The sequence below is a fragment of the Monodelphis domestica genome, chromosome 1 (genome assembly GCF_027887165.1).
Source record: "Monodelphis domestica isolate mMonDom1 chromosome 1, mMonDom1.pri, whole genome shotgun sequence".
Classification (NCBI taxonomy): Eukaryota; Metazoa; Chordata; class Mammalia; order Didelphimorphia; family Didelphidae; genus Monodelphis; species Monodelphis domestica.
Window position 1 is genome coordinate 571592775 of NC_077227.1, and position 20968 is coordinate 571613742.

The window sequence follows — 20968 nt, forward strand, 5'->3', positions numbered from 1 at the left end:
CAATACTGTGTATTGGCTCCAAGGCAGAAGAGTGGTAAGGGCTAGGCAATGGGGGTCAAGTGACTTGCCCAGGGTCACACAGCTAGGAAGTGGCTGAGGCCAGATGAAATTACATTTTTAAACAGTTATGAAATTATTTTTATTGCTAGATTTCTACAACAAATACTTCAGTTGATTAGTATTACAATAATATAAGGAAGCTGGATGTCCCAGTGGATAAAGCACTGGACTTGGAGTAAAAAAATCACATCTGAATCTTGCCTCTTCATTAATTCCCTTGATATTATTGACCATTTGTTCTTCCAAAAGAATTTCATTATTATTTTTTCTACAAAATAATTTTTTGGTAATTTGGTTAGTATGGCACCAAATAAGTAAATTTATTTAGGTAGAATTGTCATTTTTTAATATATTAGCTTGATGAGCAATTAAAGTTTTCCATTTGTTTAGATCTGTCTTTATTTGTGTAAAAAGTGTTTTGTAATTGTTTTAATTTAATTTTTAGGCTATATTGGCAAGTAGTCTTTGTAGTAAGCAAAGGAAGATTGTATTTTATATTGTCTAGAGTTATATTAAATGGAAGTTCTCTTTTTGGCTCTCACTTCTAGATTTTGTTGGATATGAATCCTGCTTCTGATATTAGTTCTGTGACCCTGGGCAATTGACTTCACTTCTTTTTAGCCTTAGTTTCCCATCTGTAAAAATGGGAATAATAATTGTATCTCTCACACAGGGTTGTTCTAAGGATCAAATGAGTTAACATATTTAAAATGCTCATTATTATTATAGCTATTATTGTGTTTTCTAAATGAGATACCTAAGCCCCCAAATGAGAATAGTTTAAGGAAAAGTTTTCTAAAAATGAACCCTTTCCAAAGGTGGGATGGATAGCCTCAGGTGGTAATGATTTTTCCCCTCCCTGGAGGTCTTCAAGCAAAAGCTGGAAGTGTGACCTCTTGGTTGGGATGTTGTAGACAGAACTTTTATCCAGGTTTGGATTGTATCAGATGACCCCAGGGGTTCCTTTCAACTCTGACATTGACCCTGTTTCTCAAAAGACTGAACTGAAGCAGGGATGGAGTCGAGAAAAAGAATTCTTCAGTGACTACTACTATATTACATTTGACAACCTTCTCACATGTATCTTTTATCTTTCTTTAAAGAAATGAACTTCTGGTACATCTGAAGACCTACAATTTATATTATGAGGGCCAGAACTTGCAGCTCCGGCATCGAGAGGTGAGAAATCCTAAGATGGTGTCATATGATATTGTTTACTTTGGTAGAAAACACAGTACCCAGAAAAACATACCTTGCAACACAATAGTTTCTTAATAAAAGACAATTGGAAGGATTTGGACTTCTTTGAAGAATGAAGTATTACCTGGCTCCAATAAGGGATGGCATAGTGCATGGATCAAAAGGGATAAGTGATGGACAATGTCAAGAGCATTATATTTAGAATCCAAAGCCCTATGTTCAACTCCTAGCTGTTATTTAGTCCCTGGGTGACTCTGGGCAAATCCTTCTTAGAGTCTCAGTTTCCTCATTGGTAAAATGAGGTGGTTGGATGAGATAATGTAAGATCGCTTCCAGATTTAAGTTTTATGTCCTGAAAAATGGGTGTTGAAAGTACCTGCATCTATTTAGTTACCCTTTCATTGGATGATGGAAGGATTTATTTAGTATTTACTATGTGAAAGGCATTGAGGATACGAGGAGAGAAATCAGACAATCCTTCCTTTCAAGGATCCAATATTCTAACCGAGGAGACAACAGACATTGAAGAGCTTGGCGGCAAGTCAAATGGGAAGATCCCATGATCCTTAGGACACATAGGCACAGCCAATGACAATATCCCTTTTTCATGTTGTTTCTCCTGGTGAGATCCTATCAATTTCTGATGTTGAATAAGATATAAGGAGAATGAAAAGGTAGAAAGTTTTCAGACATTTTGAGTGTGACCTCTAATTTGAGCTGTCCAAGAAGCAGATAGTAATGTGAGACTATAACTAATGAGTGAGTTTAAGGCTGGATATAGAGAATCTGGAAATCATTTACATGGAGATGATCAAGCCCATGCAAACTGGAAAGATCACCATGAACAAACAGTTCCTTTTCTCAAGGAGTTTACATTCTCCTAGGATCATGTCCTGCTTTTATTTTAGTGGCATACAGCCATTAACTAGCTGTGCCACTCTGGACATTATACTTTGGGACACCTAGTTTACTAATCTATAAAATGGGATTATAAGACTTAGCTCAGTTCCCAGAGTTGTAAAGAAAGTGTTTTGTAAACCTTAAAATTCTGTGAGAGGGGAAAGTGAGGTGGCACAATGGATAGAATACCAGGCCTGGAATCCTGAGCTCAAATTTGACCTCAGACACGTATTAGGTGTGTAACTCCAGACAAGTCCTTTAACCTTGTTTGCCTCAGTTTTCTCATCTATAAAATGAATTGGGGAAAGAAATGTCAAACCTCTCCAGTATTTTGCTAAGAAATCCCCACAGGTAAGTCACAAGGAGTCAGACATAACTGAAAAACAACAGATCCTTTAATATGAAAAAATAAATTTGTAATTAAAGAATTTTAGGCACTCTGACAACCTTATGAAAGATAATTTTGGGCAGTGGGGTACCTTCCTTGTGTTCCCCTATGAGTCAACTACCAATTCTGCTGATTCTGAGCCCTAGGCTAATTCTAGACACATTATAAATATAATTTGACTTCTTTTATTTCATAAGTTCATATTCAGTCATTTCAGTCATGTCTGACTCTTTGAGACCCCATTTGAGGTTTTCTTGTCAAAGATACTGGAGTGGTTTGCCATTCCCTTTTCCAGTGTGCCACCATTTTATAGATGAGGAACTGAGGCAAAGAAGGTCAAGTGACATAGATAATAAGTGTCTGAGGCTGGATTTAAACTCATGAAGATGAGTATTCCTTACTTTAGACCTAGCACTCTGTTCACTGTGCTACTCAAAAATTTAGCTTCTATAAAAACCCCACATCAATGCCTCCTGATGGTGTGGAAGTGACCCTGGGTTCTTAGAGGCCACACTAGTTGAGTGTCAACTTTTGGTAGCTAGAAAGGCTTTGAGGACAGGTCCAGGAATAGATCCTCTGCCTGTCATCTGAAGACCAGTCAAGATAAATGCAGAAAGGCTCAGCACCAATTTAGCTACAAGGTAATGAATCATTTGGCCACAGCAACTTTTTTTAAACTCATCTGCTAAATCATTGAAGACTTGTGAGCTGGGTTAGGGGAATGAAGACTCAACCTAAAGAAGTCCCATATCTTTGAAGCATTGAGGACAAGGCTTAAAAGATCTAGAGTTGGAAAGAAGCTTAGAGATTTTCTAGTTCAGCCCCTTTGTTGGAGAGTGAATGAGGTAGCTATGGGGCTCAGGGGACAAGTTGTGGAGATTTGGAATCATAAAGACTTGAATTCAAATCCTGTCTTAGACACTTACTAGTTATGTGGCCCTGGGAGAGTCACTTAACTTCTGCATGCCTCAGTTTCCTCACTGGTAAAATGGGGATAATAATAGGATCTACCTTCTAGGGTGGTTGTGAGGATCTAATGAGAAAATATTTGTAAAGTGCTTTGCAAATCTCAAAAGCACAAAGTAACATAGTTGTTATAACTGCAACAAAAATAAAACAACTGATATTTATATAGCACGTTAAAGTATATAGAATATTTTTCATAGTTTTATGCTGTTGGACTTTGCAACAATCCTGTGAAATCATAGGTTTGGGTAAAACAAAAACAACTTCATGGGGTCGGTATAGTGGTAAAGATGTTGTTATTCCCATTTGGAGATACTTGGTGGTGTGCTGGATAGAATGCCTGGCCTAAAGTCAGGAAGATTCATCTTCCTGAATTCAAATCTGACCTAGATGATGTTAAGAGGAGATTTTAATACAGAGTGGAAATGGAACATTGCAAAAGGGATGATTGACCAACAGGGAGTCAGAATGTTGGAGAGAGGGGATTTCTGGGAAGTTTACCAAGGGAAAGGATGAGGGTTCCCTTCTGAGCCTTGGAAGGTAGTAGTTATCAAAGGTAGGATTTGAACCCAAATAAATACTACAGGTAGGGAGGCTAGGTGGACAGAGCACAGGGCTTGAAGCCAGAAAGATCTGAGTTCAAATCCACCATCAGACACTAGCTGTGTGACCCTGGGCAAGTCACTTAACCTTTATTTGCCTCAGTTCCCTATCTTTAAAGTGGGAACACACTGGAGGAGGAAATAAGTAAACCACTCCAATATTTTTGCCAAGAAAATCTAATGGACTTTAGTCCATGGGGGTCACATAGAGTTGGATAAAACTAAAAAACTGAACAACAAGCATGTACTACACCCCATTTTAAAGGTGAGCAAATAGACCTTGAGAGGGGGAAGTGACTTATCTAAGCCCATGTTAACAGTAAATAGCAGATGTAATATTTAAGCTGAAGTACACTGAATCAAAATCCATGGCTATTGCTTATCAACCAATGGGGAAGAGGACATTTACAGAAATACTGTGCTTGTAACACAAAGTAGGCCATCACACAGATACCAACAAAGTGGATTGAAAGATTGTTGGAGGGAGAGATTACTCCCACACCAGGAAAGTGCAGAAAAAAAATGACCATAGGAGGTGGGATTTGATCTTGGAAGGGAGGGGACCCTGGCTAATGTTTAACCATAGGCAGTGAGGATATATGTGTTAGCTGATTCAATGTTTAGGGTATGATTTGTTTTTCAGAAGAGAAGGTTGACTACTTACATATTTTTATTTAAGAGGTTCTGCCTTCCTGAAAACCATTCCTACACAGGAATTAATGATAATTAACCGAATTTCCCTAAACATGATTAACTTCCCAAATGGGGACCTTGGCTGCCACCTTTAATCAATCAGTCCTCAGGTCTTACTTAAATTAACAAAGAACCATCATACAAATATAAAACTAGAGGCCAGAATCATGAGATGGCTAATTGTTCTTCTCTCATATGAACACAATAGATTCATCTACTATATACTTTCAGTTCTGCTTTGGCCCTTTTGCCCTGGCCCTGAGGCTCATAAGACATATCCATTCTGTTTTCAGTGAGAATGGAGTCTGACTTCCATTTGAGGTCAGTGAGACTTTAGGGCATAGATGACTTGGTCAAGAGGGTAAGGACACCTCATTGAAGCTTTGATGAACTCATTACTTTCCTGGGGCAGGAAGAAGATGAGTTCATTGTGGAGGGATTATTGAACATCTTCTGGGGATTGCGCCGACCCATCCGTTTGCAGATGCAGGATGACAATGAACGGATCAGGCCCCCTCCCTCCTCTTCCTCCTGGCACTCTGGCTGCAACCTGGGAGCTCATGGGTTAGTATTCTACCAGCCCTCCTCTCAGGAGATGGGACCCTCCATGCTTACTCCTTTATGTATGTGTGTACGTGGAGTGGAAGGGATGGGTTTAGGTCTGTGTCTGTGTCTGTGTCTGTGTCTGTGTCTGTGAAAGGCTTGAGTAAGGGGGAAGAAAAGATGTTAACTCTGAAATCATAAGTTCTTTCTTTCCACTGTCCATTCCTAGCATGGGGTAATGGATAGAAAGCTAGATTTGGAGTCAAGAAATCGAAATGATTTTCCCTAACCCTGACTTTATCTGTTCTCGCTTATGATCTATTCCCAACATGAGGAAGTGGAACTCTGGGACAGCTAGATGGCTCAAAAGATAAAGAGCCAGGCTAGAGACAGGTGGTCCTGAGTTCAAATGTGACCTCAGATACTTCTTAACTCTGTAACTCTGGGCAAGTCACTTAACCCCAGTTGCTTAACCCTTTTCTCTCTTCTACATTGGAACCAATAATTATTATTGATTCTTAAGACAGAAAGTAAGGGTTTAAAAGAAAGTTTGACTTGGAGTCAGGAAGTCCTAGATTCAAATCCCACCTTGGATGTTTGTTAATTGATAGACTTTGTACAAATCACAGTTTCTCTGCCTTCAGTTTTCTTTTCAGTACAATAAGGATGTTTAGACTTGATGACTTTTATGGTCATGGTTGATAAATCTATGATCCTTTGATCCATCCCAAAACATCTCTGGCTTTGTATGGATGATATGAGAAAGGAGAGAAGAAAAGGACATCATCATGGGATTTGGAACATAATTGTTATCACCCCCAATCACAAGCATTAACCTTGGTATATAGCCTGTGCCCCTACCTACCACTCTCATTGGTATTGCTTCTCCACGGAGCAATACCCTCCACCCCCACCCCCACCCCCTAGCTCCTATAGTGTGTATGCTCTTTACCCACTACTTCTTGTGAGATAGAAATGAAGTCAAGAAATTTCCTTTATGGGAGATATGCTTCAGTAGACTCTTATGGACTACTAAGGAATTCATAGGTTTAGCCTTAATTTTCCCTTTTAAAAATTTCATCTTCCTAGACTACATGAGATATGTGCTTTCTGATCACCCTTTAAATATCCCCAAATGATCTTTTATTTTCAGGTCTGACCTATTTTTTTTAAGCTTCCTTGATAATTTTGAATGTGTTGCTCTGAGTTCTCTCCCATTTCCCCCGTGACTTTGGGGAGAGATGACTCAGTATGTCCCTGTCTTAACCTGGTCATAGGTGACCAAGAGTCTGTCTGGTACCCACCTTCCTTTTCTTCCAGCCCTGTGGGTGGGCTTTGTCTCAAAGGAGACTGAGAAACAGAAAAGGCAGGATTGTACCTACCAGATGCTTGTCTGTATTCTTTTTACCCCTACAAGTCTCAATTTTTTTCCAGGTTGCTTTTTTTTTAATTCCAAAAAGCAATAGCCACATTATTAATCCCACAGAGATGAAACCTCTCCAGGATGTCATCCTGATGAACAAAGCAGCTCTGTTAGCATCTTCCCAAATAAACAACACAACCCAAATGGACTCAGAGTCTCTACCACAGGCAACAAATTGATTTTGTTCTCAGGCCTGGAGTTTGATGAAATGGATAATTGTATTGTTGCAGATGCGGAGTGCCAGAGCCCCTTGTCTTTTATGTAGGTGGCCCTCATCCTCAGGTGTTGGGAGTTGGGCCAACCCAGTAGGAAGGTTCCCTCCACTCCCTGCCACATGCTGGTACCACTCTGAGAGCCAGTAAGAGAGAGTGTGATTTGTCACCACTGAAGGAACTGAAGGAACCAAACATCAGCTGCCTTGCTATGGGCTGAACTGGCTTCTCTATTCCATTTGGCAAGCATTTATTAAGTGCCTACCGTGTGCCAGGTCCAGGGGGAATAAAGACAAAAGTGAAATAATTCCATCGACGAGCTCATATTCTCTGTTTTTCTGTCTCTTAGGTCTTTAATGAAGCCCGTTGCCATTCCAGATATTCAGATAACAGACACAGATGCAACCCCTGGAGGTGAGAGGAGCTTAGCCTGACAGGTGAAATTTTGACTGGGGAAAGGAGGAGGGGACGTCATGGGGCTAAGCCCATTAAGACATGTAATACTAGTTCTCATGTAAGTGTGTTTTCCTGATTTTTTTTCTCAGTATGACTCAAGTTAGTTGGAAAAATAAGTAATCTCCGGCTTTGAGAGAACTGGAGGGACTACCTTTGATAATCTTGCCCTTAAAGTGGTAGGATTCTGTGGGGAGTCGTAGTGTCTGGGTTCCATCACTGATTCACTCTCCCCACCTCCTCTCCTCCCTGTTCTTTTTCGTAACCCCAATAGCAGCAGCCTTTTTTTGGTGGAGAGAGAATGGGCTCACTTCATTCTGGAGATCTGTGGGAATCATGAGTGATAGTAATAAGAACTGACATATAATAATAGCTAACATTTATATAATACTTACTATGTGCCAGGCACTGTGCTAAGAACTTTAAAATTATTATCTCATTTGATCCTCACAAATACCCTGGAAAATGGTGCTATTATTACCCTCATTTTACAGATAAGGAAACTGAGGTAAACAGAGGTTAAGGGACTTGCCCAGGGTCTCCCAGTTAATAATAATAGCTAATATTTCTATGTACTTACCACGTGCCAGAAATTGTGCTAAGCATTTTACAATTATTTTTTCCATTTGAATCTCACAATGAATGACCTTGGAAGGTAGATGCTCTGATTATCCCCAATTTATAGATGAGAAAACTGAAGCAAATAGAGGTTTAGTAACTTGCCCAAAGTCACAAAGCTCTTAAGTGGCTGAAGTCACATTTGAATTCAGGGCTTCTTGACTCTAGGCTTGGCTGCCTGATCTCATTTAATCATAGCTACAAAGACCCAAGAACTCGTCTACTTCAGTTCTTTCATTTTACTGTTGGCTTTGCTAGTCATAGAGTAAGTAGAAGTTGGACTGGGATTCAAAGCCAGGACTCCCAACTCCAAATCCAAAATTCTTTCATTTATACTAAAGCAATTCTCCAGGCTTCACAACAACTCAGCGAGGGGGCTACAGCAGGAATAATTACCTCAGTTTTACCAGTGAGGAAAATAGAGACTCCTAGGCATTAGGCCACGTATCTGTAATAAATAGCATAATGGATTCAAATTCTTCTGTCTAAGGGTAGGGGGAGGAGAAATGGTTTTAAGAGACAGCCTTGCTTCAATTTTAAAGTCATTCATTCATTCATTCATTAATTTGTTTATTCCATTAAAATTCCCTTTCCTTCCCACACTAGAGAAGGCATCATTTGATAGAAAGATTTACATATACATATTCATATATATATATATATGTAAGTATGTCTTACTTCTATTTATCAGGTTGTCCTCTGGAGATAGATGTACACAAGCCAGATAATGGTACAACTTGAAGTCTGAAGACCTGGGTTTTGAACCTGGTTCTGCCACCTTGACCTTCTCCACTTTACCTCTCTTGGTTTCCATTTCTTCACCCATAAACTGAGTGTATGTGTGTGTGGGGGTGGATTTAGATATCCTTTTATACCCTTTGTAGCTCTAAATCACTGATCTTATGATCAGCTTGTAGACCATGGCCTTTGGACTGAATATGAGCAGGGAGGTCAAGGGAAGAAAGATGGGCCACACATATGGGCTCATAGCAAACACATCTGCTTTCAGTCTAGGTCCAAAAAGTTCCATGTAATGCAACATATGGTGAATGTTCCTTGATGGGTAGAGATGAGAACAGTTTAGAGGAATTCCCCAAGCCAGAAAGGGGCTGGGGTTCTAGCTCTCACAGGTACCATGACCATGTGGGTTCCAGATTAACTCTAAAGAACTCTATGAAGTGAATGAATGAGGTTTCCTTTTATTCCCTTTCCCTCTTCTTCACCTTCCCTTTTCCTCCTCTGCCCAGACTTCCTCAATATTCTCCTCCTAGTTAGGGACCTCTTTGTTCCTAAGTTTCTCTTGACTATATTTGGAAATGGCCTTGCATGTGTTCTGTCTTGGAACTACTTTGAATCATAATAAATAAATAAAAAGCAGGCTTTAGAGAAAGACCTTCCTTAAGATAAAGGAATGACTAAATCCTTGTCCATTTAATGAGAGTCAGTTACTCAGAGCTGTGGAGAGTTCCTAAGAGTCTGGGTTAGGAAGTCAGTCTGGCACCAGCTTCCTTGAGGTGTCATCAAGGAAGGTGCCCTTTACATCATGCCACATGAACAACTTTGCCTCTTTGTAAGACTAGTCCCACATGGGACTCTTCCTGTAGATCCCCTCTCACTCTCCTTTTCTGGATCTCACTGGCTGTTCTGTGGGAACCATTGGGAGCTGTAAACTCAGAAAAATGGCAACTAGGTAACCCAGCACAAGAAGCACTAGACTTGGAGTCAAGATTTGAGTTCAAATCCAGCCTCAGAAACTTACTAGCTTTTTCATTCAATCTTTGCCTGCCTTAGTTTCTCACCTGTAAAAATGGAAAGGGCAATAATAGCACACCTACATCATAGGGTTGTTATTAGGATCAAATGAGATGACAAATTCAAACTTCTAGCTATTATTAATAGCAACAAGAAGTGTTCCCAATTGGTTGGGGATAAGGAGGATATGAAAAGTTGAATCCTATTGACTCCAAGTTAGAGCAAAGTCAGATTCATGAACTCTAATGAAGTTCTAGGACTTAGAGCTGGAAGAAATCTTAGAGATCCTCTAGTCCTGATTACTTGTGCTCACACAGTTAATAAGTATTGAAGACAGAATTTGAACTCAGATCTTATTCTAGTGGTCTTTCAAGTATATGATATACATGATAGCTTGATTGTCTTACTTTGAATTGAATTTATCTGACTTTTAATTGAGAAGCTTTTAATATCTCACCTGAATTTTCTTTTTCTAAATAAAAATTTATTTATTTAATTAATTATTTTATAAGATTTTTCTGTGGTTACATGATTCATGTTCTTTCCCTCTCCTTCCCCCTCCCCACTGCCAGAGCCAATGAGCAATTCCACTGGGTTTTACATGTATCATTGCTCAAAACCCATTTCCATATTATTATGATTTTCAATAGAGTCGCCTGAATTTTCTGGTTTAGGTCAGCGGTATTGTCTATCAAGGACTCAATAAGGAAACTATTTCTACTAAGACAGATTGGCAAGAGCTTTTTTGTTTTTTAAACCATTACTTTTTATCTTAGAATCAACACTGCATATAGGTTCTAAGGCAAAAGAGTGATTAAGAGCTAGGCAGTGAGGGTTAAGTGACTTGTCCAGGGTCACACAGGTAGGAAGTGTCCAAGTTGAACCCAGGACCTCCCCTCTCTTTGCTTGACTCTTTATCCACTGAGTCACCCAACTATCCCTATAATCTTTCCTAAATGCATAGTTTTAGAGAGTTGGTTGGGGCTCCACAAGAGTAAGTGATTTACCCAAGAGTTTGCCACTGCAAGATTTAATGTCAATAGCAGATTAAGGCAAACAGGTTAAGTGACTTGCCCAGGGACACACAGCTAGTATGTATATGAGGTTACATTTGAAATCAGGTCTGCCTGATTCCAAGCCCAGTGCCCTATCCTCTGTGCCACCTCGCTGTCTCCATAAGGGGAGGGTAGATCTCATAAAAAAAGGAATGGAATGAATAAATAAGGGCAAAGGACAGAAAAGGGCACGTCTAACTTGGCTATGGAAGGAAATAGTTTGAAATGAGTCTGGAAAAATAGGTTAGAGCCAGACCACAGATGCCAGAATTGATTTAAGCTCCAGAACCACAGAAGACACTCATATTTCAAGGTCAGGAGGGAGAGGTCTCAGCACAGGGGTCAGAAGAAACAGACAGAGGTAGGAGGAGAATTGTGGCCATAGAGGATCATAGAAGCTTCTGTTGTTGTTATTCAGTTTTTTAGTCCTGTCTGTCTCTTAGTGACCCCATTTGTATTTTTTTTTTTTTTTTGGCAAAGATACTGGAGTGGTTTGCTATTTCCATCTCTAGCTCTTTTTATTGTTAAGGAACTGAGGCAAACAGGATTACATGAGTTTTTTTTTTTTAACCCTTACCTTTTATATTAGAATCAACACTGCATACCGGTTCCAAGTCAGAAGAGAGGTAAGGGCTAGGCAATGGGGGCTAAGTGACTTGCCCAGGGTCACACAGCTGGGAAGTGTCTGAGGTCAGATTTGAACCTAGGACCTCCCATCTCTAGGCCTGGCTCTCAATCCATTGAGTACCCAGCTGCCCTTTATTACATGAGTTTTTGAGGGTCACACAAGCTAGTAAATCCTGAGGTCATATTTGAATTCATGAAGATGATTCTTTCTGATTCCAAGACCAGTGCTCTATTCACTTTGCCAACCACCTGTCCTTTGTGGAAGCTAGTAAAAAATAATAATAACTAACATAGTGCTTTACAAAGATCCTTAAACTAATACTCTGAGGTAGATGCTATTATTATTCCCATTTTATATATGAGGAAACTGAGGTCGAGTTAAATGACTTGCTGAGGGTTCACTGCTTCACAGGTTCACAGGTTGACTGCTGAGGGTTTGAACTTTGGTATTCCTGGCTTTGAGTTCAGTATTCTATCTACGTGTCACCCACTAGCTTGCCTACAGAGAGGCTGTTGAGAAGGCAGGAGTGATCCCTTCATAATTCCTTGAGATTTTTGACAGAAGGAGATGTCCAGGAGTGATCAGTGTAGTTTTTATTAGGATGTATGCTTGTAAGTATGGCGCTTGGAAAACGCAGCCTGTGGCCAGCAAAGGGCTGTCACTGAGTGAGGATGGTGGCCTCCAGTGTGACCAGATCCTTAAGTGAGGCTCATAATTTATTCTTCCCTCTCAGGTTCCAGAGACCTGAAGCCCCTTCAAGAAGACACCCCTCAGCTGATGAGGACACACAGTGACGTTGGAGTTCGGCGGCGGGGCAATGTGCGCACCCCTAGTGATCAGCGGCGTATCAAGCGGCACCGTTTCTCCATCAATGGCCACTTCTACAACCACAAAGTAAATGAGGGCAGGGAGAAGGAAACTGTGGCTTCTCCTAAGCCAGGGGTAGTAGCATTCCCAGGGCTGGGAATGGATGGTCCCCTCAGATGGAAAAAAGGGGATGGAGTCCGTGGAGAGTGCAGTTCAGGGAGGTAACAGTGACTTCCTGAATTTGGAACTGGTGGGTTGGAGAGGAGCAGAAGGAGCTACCACTCAGATCCTTTCCACCATGAAATTGGCCCAGGATGCCATTTTGGCAACTGTGTTTACAGAAGTCTCCAAATTCCTAAGAGTTGGGTGTATTTAGTAAGGTGTCCTCAAAAATCACTAAGGCTTTATAAAAACAGTTTGAAAAATTTATTATCCCCTTGTGCTAATCCCTCTACAAGACAGGCAGTTTATGGAGGGGCACATATAGGATTGGCTTGCATGAGATAAAGTGAAAAAAAAAAGCAATTGTGGAGAAGGAGAAAATGAGTCAGAATAAGAGAGTCAGCCCCTAACACTCTCTAAGAAATCCATTTGTCTGTAAAGAGCCACAGAACTTTATGTTTTCTAGCCCAAAGAGAAGAGCACTCTCTATTTTTTTTTTCCTTCTGGGGTAGTCACCAAACAGCTAAACACTACTGGGAAGAGGTAGCAAAGTTTGGGTTTCTTGGGCTTCCCTGAGCTCCTAAAAAAAGCAAGCCACATAGAGAATCTGGATTCCTAGAGTTGAATGTAGCCTCTTTAGTAACTCTGTCAACCAGTCTTTACATTCCTTCCCTTGTGCTGATACAAGAGGGAGAAATGGCAATCTGAACAGCCATTTGAAAAAAGCTCTTCGTTTCTGTCTTAGTATTAATTCTAAGACAAAATGGCAAGGGCCACACAGTCAGAGTTAAGTGACTTGCCCAGGATCACATAGCTATGAAGTCTCTGAGGTCAGCTTTAAACCCAAGTCCTCCCAACTCCAGGCATGGCACTGTGCTGCCTAGCTGCTTTCATGAATAGTCATTTTGTCTGTATCCAAAACATTTAAAGTTTGAAGTCATTTTGCCTTTAGCTCTGATGATGTCTCTCAGGCTTGGCCCAGGAGAGACTTAAGGAAAAGCCTTATCAGTAGAGCATTGCCTCCAGGATTCTAGACCCTCTATGTACCCCTTCCTCCTTTCCCTTTCCTCTTCTTCCCCCATCACTGGACTCTAACAAGAATTGCAATATTGTGCTCTTCTCTTGTAGACATCTGTGTTCACCCCAGCCTATGGTTCCATCACCAATGTCAGGATTAACAGTACCATGACAACGCCTCAAGTCCTCAAGCTCCTACTCAATAAATTTAAGGTGAGTTGCTTTCAAGAGCTGTCCTGACTAATCACTTCAGAGTGGTCACCAATAGCGTAGGGTAGGTATGCGGAAGGAGGCTCATGGGATCATTTTTAGTGACTGACATGGCAGTGGCCAGGCTTGCCAAAAGATACTCTTGGACCACAGTCAAGTGGTCTCCTCAAGGCAGGGAAAGTAGGATCCATGGGTATACAAGATTAGGGAGTCAAGATATGGAGATTCTACACTCGAATCCAGAAATAAGAAGACAATCATTTATTAAGCACCTACTATGTGCCAAGCACGGTGCTAAGAGTTTTATAATTATTACCTCATTTGGTCACAACTCTGTGAGGGAGGTGCTATCATGAGTTCCACTTTGTAGACTAGGAAAGTGAGGCAAATAGAGGTTATATTATTTGCTAGAGTCATGCACTAGTAGGTATCTGAATCCAGATTTGAACTTGAGTCTTCTTGATTCCATACATTGTTTCATTGTAGGGGGTTATAATATAAATAATATATATATAAATATAAATAAAAACCAATCATAGCTATTTCTATGGCACTTTAAGGTTTAACCAACACCTACCTTACTATTATCCTGTGAAAGAAATGAATGAATGAATGAAAAAGCTCTTCTTTTAACATGTCCTAGGCACTGTGCTAAGCCCTGGGAATACAAATAAGAAAGACAAACAAACCCTTGTCTCAAGGAGCTTGCCTCCTTGATGGAGGATGGCAAAACAAATAGGAGAAGGGAGTTTTGTTTTGGATAATCATTGGGATATATATATATATATCTATCTATATATCTATATATATCAACGCATCATCCCAATGATTATCTATATATAGGTCAGTCAGCTGATCCACCCTTCCCAGAAGCAATGGTAATTTTGACTATTTACCCAGAGTTAGAAGTGGAAAGGGAAGGAGTATATAGGAGGAAAGGTCAGTTGGATGGCACAGAAGATAGAATAAGCAGGCTTGGATTCAGAAAGATTCATCTTCCAGGGTTTGAATCTGACCTTGCTCAGATAATTGATTACTCCCCTCAGGGTTTCAAGAATAACTAAGTGATTATGGGAAGGAAGGAGAGGAAAAATAGAAACATATATTTATTAATCATTTATTATGTGCCAGGCACTATGCTATGCTCTGGGAATATAAATCCAAGAATGTCAGGGTCCTGTTCTCAAGGAGCTTACGTTCTGATGGGTGTAAGATAGCACATGAGAGAGCTGAAAGGAGGGGAAAGAGTCGAAAGAGTGAATTAAGGCATCCAGAGCTGGGACATGATTTTGAAGTTAGGAGGAAGTCAGGAACAGGACTAAGAGGAGAGGACTCCATCCACTGTGCCTCTAATTGCCTCTTGAAAAAATAACACATTTATTTTGGGGCAAATTGAATTTGAAATGTCTCTGAGACATCCGTTTTGAAATATTCAATAGGAAACTATTGATTCAGGCATGAATTTCATGGGAAAGACAGTGTGTGTATATATCTATATCTATTTCTGTATCTATATATGTATGGATATTGATCTATACAGGCACATATATCTGTATCTTTATCTGTACATCATCTGTATAGAGATGATAAATCCATGGAAACTCAGGAGGAGGAGGAGACACAGAGATAGAGAAAGAGACGGAAGGACAGAGAGAGAAAGATATAGATAGAAAGAGACAGAGACACAGAAACACAGAGAGAGAGAGAGAGAGACAGAGACAGAGACAGAGAGCTGGATCTTAGGGAAAGATACACATTTAGTCAGTGTCATATAAATGATGAGCCAACATAGGGATTAGAGAAGCAATTGACCATACAGGAGAAACATGGAAACTCAGAGAAAAGAAGGGGTAGGCAACAGTGTTAAATTCAACAGAGAGGTTGAGAAAGGATGAAAACAGAGAAAAGACTAACAGATTTGACAATTACAAAATCATTGATAACTAAGTTTCTGTTGAGTGATGAGATTGTAAGCCAGATTGCAGAGTTGAGGAGGGAGAGGAGAGGAAGTGCAGCATCAAATTCAGAGAGCTTTTTCAAGTATTGTGTCTAAGGATAAGAGGAGGAATGTAGCACAATAGCTTGAGGGGATGGCAGAATCAAGTAGAGGTTTTAAAGATGAGCATATTTGAAAGCAGTAGAAAAAATACCAGTCAGTAGGTAGAGGTTGAAGGGTTCTTTTATATTTTTAATTTTTTCCATGGTTACATGATTCTTGTTGCCTCCCTCCCCTCTTCCCCATCCCCCAGAGTTTACAAACAATTTCATTGCATTATACATTTATTATCACTCAAATCTAATTTCCATATTATTCATTTTTGTAATAGAGTAATCTTTTAAAACCAAAACCTCAAATTACATAGCCATTTAAACAAGTAATAAATCATATGTTTTCTTCTGGATTTCTACTCCCATAGTTCTTTCTCTCAATGTGGATAGTATTTTTTCTCATAAGTTCCTCAGCATTGTCTTGGATCATTGCATTGCTTTTAGTAGGAGAGTCAATCACATTTGGTTGTCTCATAATATTTCAGTTACTGTACCATGTTCTCCTGGTTCTGCTTATTTAACTCTGCATCAGTTCCTGGAGGTCTTTCCAGCTCTTTTAGAAATCAAGCAGTTCATCATTCCTTATAGCTCAGTAGTATTCCATCACCATCATATGCCACAATTTGTTCAGCCATTCCCCAATTGAGGGACATTCCCTAATTTTCCCAATTATTTGCTACTACAAAGAGTGCGGCTATAAATATTTTTGTACAAACAGAACCTTTCCCATTTTATTTTTTATCTCTCTGGGGTATAAAGTGAAATTGCTCCTGGACATATACAATGCATTCTTTTAAAGCCCTTTAGGCTTTAAATCGCCTCCCAGAATGGTTGGATCAATTCACAACTCCATCAGCAATGTATTAGTGTCCCAATTTTGCCACATCCCCTCCAACATTTATTATTTTCCTTTACTGTCACACTGGCCACTCTGCTAGGTATAAGGTTGTAAGAGGTTGAAGATTTGAGAGAGGAGACGATTGAGGTTATATTCTGTTGAAGAAGATGAGAGCGGATGAGATCAAGTATACATCTTTGTCGGAATTGGGAAGATGAAAGTGGGCAATGATGTCCAGGGTTTTTGATGTGAAGAGAATGGGAGAAGAGAGAATTAAAATCAGATGGTCTCATTTAAAAAAAACACTACATAATAGACACTTAACAAATATGTGTTTATTGATTGATGACCTGTCTTGATAATATTCCAGATTGAAAATTCTGCCGAGGAATTTGCTTTATATATTGTTCATACTAGTGGAGGTAAGTTTGAAAATATTTGCAAGTTACCTTTTAAAAATACCATTACTTTGCTTGTTACCAAAATATAACTTTGAATATAAGATTACATCTAAATCTTTAGTAGGACTTCTCCTTTTGAGCTCCTGAATAGTGCTTTGTTCTTGTATGTACATCTGGCCCTGTCACTCCTGAGGTAAAAGAATTTAAGCCAGACAAGCAGCCCTTATGAGACACAGCTGGGGATGCCACCCCAAACCCTAGGCTCCTGGACATATAGTGACCCAGGGTTGCTAGAGTAGAATACCAGCGAGAGAAGAGGGAACATGGAGGACAAGCTCTCTTAATGACCATCACCTTACATCCCCTATGTGTCTGTGACCCAAAGATCCTCCCTCCTCTTGTTCAAAAGAGGAGGAAAGTGAGGGTTCAGTGGAAAGAGAGCCAGGCTTGGAGGCCAGAGGTTCTGGGTTCAAATCTGACCTCAGACCCTTCCTAGCTGTGTGACCCTGCACAAGTCATTTAATCCCCTTTGCCTAACCCTTATTGCTCTTCTACCTTAGAACCAATACATAGTATTGATTCTAAGATAGAAGGTAAAGGTTTGAAAAATAAATAAAAATAAAGTATTGGGACTGACTTTTGTATCTTGCACATTTTTTTTTTGAGGGCACTTGTCAAAGAAGGATTGGCTCTAGAAACATTTTGAGCCCTGGTAGCACCAGTAGAGTCTGGCCTTTAAGGTGCTGACAACAGTGCTTTAGTAATTTAAGTGAGATGTGGGGTGTCTGTGTGCATGGGAAGCTGTTCAGGGAGGACTAGCACATCTGGTGTGAAACCTTGCCAAGGGCTGCTCATTCACTTTTGGTGTCCACTTTTCATCCAACTCTCACCCGTGGCTCCAAGAAGCTGTAACATGTGCAGTGGCCACCCCATGGCAAGACTACCTCGGCAGAAAGGCTGACCTAAGTTGAGGACCACAAGCCTATTGATGAGTTAGGGAGATGCCCACCTCAAGCATATGAAGACTTTCCCTGGTGGAGAGTGTGAATGAGAACAATTTGTTCCAACAACTGCAAAGGTGGCTGAAGCAGGTTCTGTGAAGTGCTTAGAGCCTGGTAAGACATCTAACGTGCCAAAGTCATCCACTGCATTCTGCCTGGTTCATCACTGGCCATCCTGACTTTTATCTTGCCATTGGACTTCAGTGACCCCAGAACAGAGAGGGAGCCTGACAACTTTCTGCAATTCTACCTCACTGAAATCCAGTTGCAGCACAAGTCAAGACATCACCCTGCATTGTCATTGGTCCTCTTTGAAAATGACTGACCAATGACAGTGCAGGAGATCTAGGAGAGAAAACTCTGGGTTTGGTGTCAGAGGACATGAGTGTGAATTCCAACTCTCCATCCTTGACTTTTTGGCTTCTGTTTTCTCATCTGTACATTGAGAAGGTTGGATGGTGATGATCTTTCATTTCTAAGAAGCTTTGGTCATACATGATTGTTTAAAAAATCAAGTCAGCAAGCAGTTATTAAGCACTTTTGTTGGGTGCCAGCCAGCGGGCCAAGTATTGGGGCTACAAAAAGAGGCCAAAAGAGCCCCTTACCTTCAAGGACCTTGTAATCTACAGGGGAAGGCAACATGAAAACAATCTCATGCATATAAAACTGCACTGAATAAATGGAAGGAATCTCAGAAATTTAAAGTTTTATTACTTAGCAGTCAGACCACTGACCCTAGCTATTAATATTGATAGATAACATTTATACAGTGCTTTCATATTTACAAAGAATTTTGCACATATGATTTCATTTGATTCTCATAACACTGTGAAATTGGTACTATTATTATCCCCATTTTACAGATGAGTTAACTGAGGCTGAGAGAGCCTCATGCTTCCTAGGGTAACCCAATAAATACCTGAAGCTGGATTCCAGTTCAGATTGTCCTAAGTATAGAGTCAGTGTTAGCTGTGAATGTGGGAGAAGGGTAGAACTGAACTGAGAAACTTTCTGTTCAGAGGATTGACTTTTTCTATGATTATCTATTCCAGAGAAACAGAAGCTCAAGGTCACAGATTACCCCCTGATTGCCCGAATCCTCCAGGGTCCCTGTGAACAGGTCTCTAAAGTCTTCCTCATGGAGAAGGACCAAGTGGAAGAGGTCACCTATGATGTAAGTTACCTTTGGATAGGCCACCTGACCTTGTGTTGCCTTGTTTCCTTCCCAAGTTTTTGCATCCATGGGTTCTGAGGAATGACTTTTTTTTCCCCTGACTCTCCTCCTTCCATCCATTCTTGAAGCAGTTGCAAGTTGGGTAGCTCACAGGACTGAAGACTAGAGAGAAAAGGGGGAACCAGGTGGGTGAATACATGAGATGGGAGAGTCGTCTAAGGAAAAGAAACTTGGAATCAAAGACTTCTAAAGTGGATGGGATATTCGAGGTTAACAAGCCTAATTTCTTCATTTTACAAATTAGTAAAAACTACTTGCCCAGGGTCACCTAGATAATAAATTGTAGTCACTATTTGAATATAGGGTTTCAATGTCAGGCTTCTTTTCAGCACATTATATTGCTTTAGGAAGGAAAGTAGAATAATCCATTCCCATCTACCACTGTGGTCAGTGAAAAAAAAAAGATGAAGACTGCAGTCTGGAGGACTTGGATTTAAATCTGGCCTTAGACTTGTCCTAGGTGTCTGACCCTGGGCAAGCACTTAATCCTAATTGCCTAGCCCTTGCTGTTCTCTTGTCTTAGAATTGAACTATGGCAGAAGTTAAGAGTTTTTTTTATTGAAAATTTTTATTTAATAGAAGGTAAGAGTTAAAAAAAAAGATGGAGAGAAAAAAGCAAAGGGTGTTGGGGCATAAAACCGTCCCCTGACTAAAGATGGGTAAATGAACTTAAAGACAGTGAGAGAAGGGTCAAGGAGTTTTTCCTCCCTCCAAAGAAAAATAATGCTCTGTGTTTGTATAGAGTGCATTGTATTTTTAAAAGTCATTTGTTCTTTAGCAAGCTGGCATTACCAGCCATCCCCATGTGTCCAGCAGCCTGTCACAGCTGCACAGGATTAATAGAGCACAGGTGGTTCTCTGGGGTTGGGGTTGGTGCCTGCACATGAGAACAGCCCCGAGGCTAGAGGATACAAATTACGCATGTATCTTGCCATCCACCCAGCCAGGATGGCTCCGTACCTATTTTCCATGTATTTCTATGTCATCAACTTTTCTTTGTCTCACCCTTTGGCACCAGTTACCCTCTAAGGCTTTCCAGATTTCCTTCGTTGCAAAACCTCGTTGCTTCCTCTGGGACTTGGACTCATAAGATCCCATCCCAAGGGATTTGGTGATTCTCCTTGGGGCAAAATCATCGCTGAAATGCCTTTGGGCAGATGCTTTGGAGGGGGGGGGGGTGGACCGTCTATTCCTAACGCCCTTGTAGGTTTATGAAGCACTCGAGCTCCCAGTGGATAACCGGCGGGGTGGAAATCAGCTTGCGTGTTATTTATCCTACCGACCTAAGATTCCCGAGGCTGTGTTGGGTTATTGGTGGCAGGATGAACTGGCGCCATCTTCACAGCAGCGACCCCCAGCCAGCACAGGAACAACATTCCTTAATTACAGCCAGTGAAAGAATCCAGAGTGATGTTGATTCGGTTTATGGGGTTGCTTCAAGAAGATGCTTTTGAGAAATAGTTAGCTTTTGCCCCCTGGTGTCCATGCTGAGCCTCGGAAGCAGAAAGTTCCCTTATGTTGACTTGTACACTTCTCCTTCCTCTACCCATTGGGGACTCCACTGACCTGCATTTCCATATCCTCATGGTAGCATGGAGGTGGCCGTGGGCTCCGGAAGGCTGCGCTAGGAAGGCAGAAGCTCTGACAAATCCCTCCATCTCGGGACAAGCTTCAGTTATGGGCCCCAGGATAGAATGGGTGTCTGCCATGGGAGGACCAACCTGGCTCAGTTTTAAAAGGCTCATTACCAGGCAGG

General features: G+C 40.7%; 1 protein-coding gene across 2 annotated transcripts in view; it reads left to right on the forward strand.

Moving 5' to 3' along the window:
* RASSF2 (Ras association domain family member 2) overlaps window positions 1-20968 on the forward strand; it is a 79921-nt gene that overhangs the window by 49039 nt on the left and 9914 nt on the right. For both annotated transcript variants that reach the window (XM_007476286.3, XM_007476285.3), the window contains exons 3-9: window positions 1164-1239; window positions 5222-5373; window positions 7337-7401; window positions 12227-12387; window positions 13591-13692; window positions 16947-16998; window positions 19031-19152. In XM_007476286.3, coding sequence (XP_007476348.1) covers window positions 1164-1239; window positions 5222-5373; window positions 7337-7401; window positions 12227-12387; window positions 13591-13692; window positions 16947-16998; window positions 19031-19152 — 730 coding nt within the window. The remainder of the gene's footprint in view (window positions 1-1163; window positions 1240-5221; window positions 5374-7336; window positions 7402-12226; window positions 12388-13590; window positions 13693-16946; window positions 16999-19030; window positions 19153-20968) is intronic.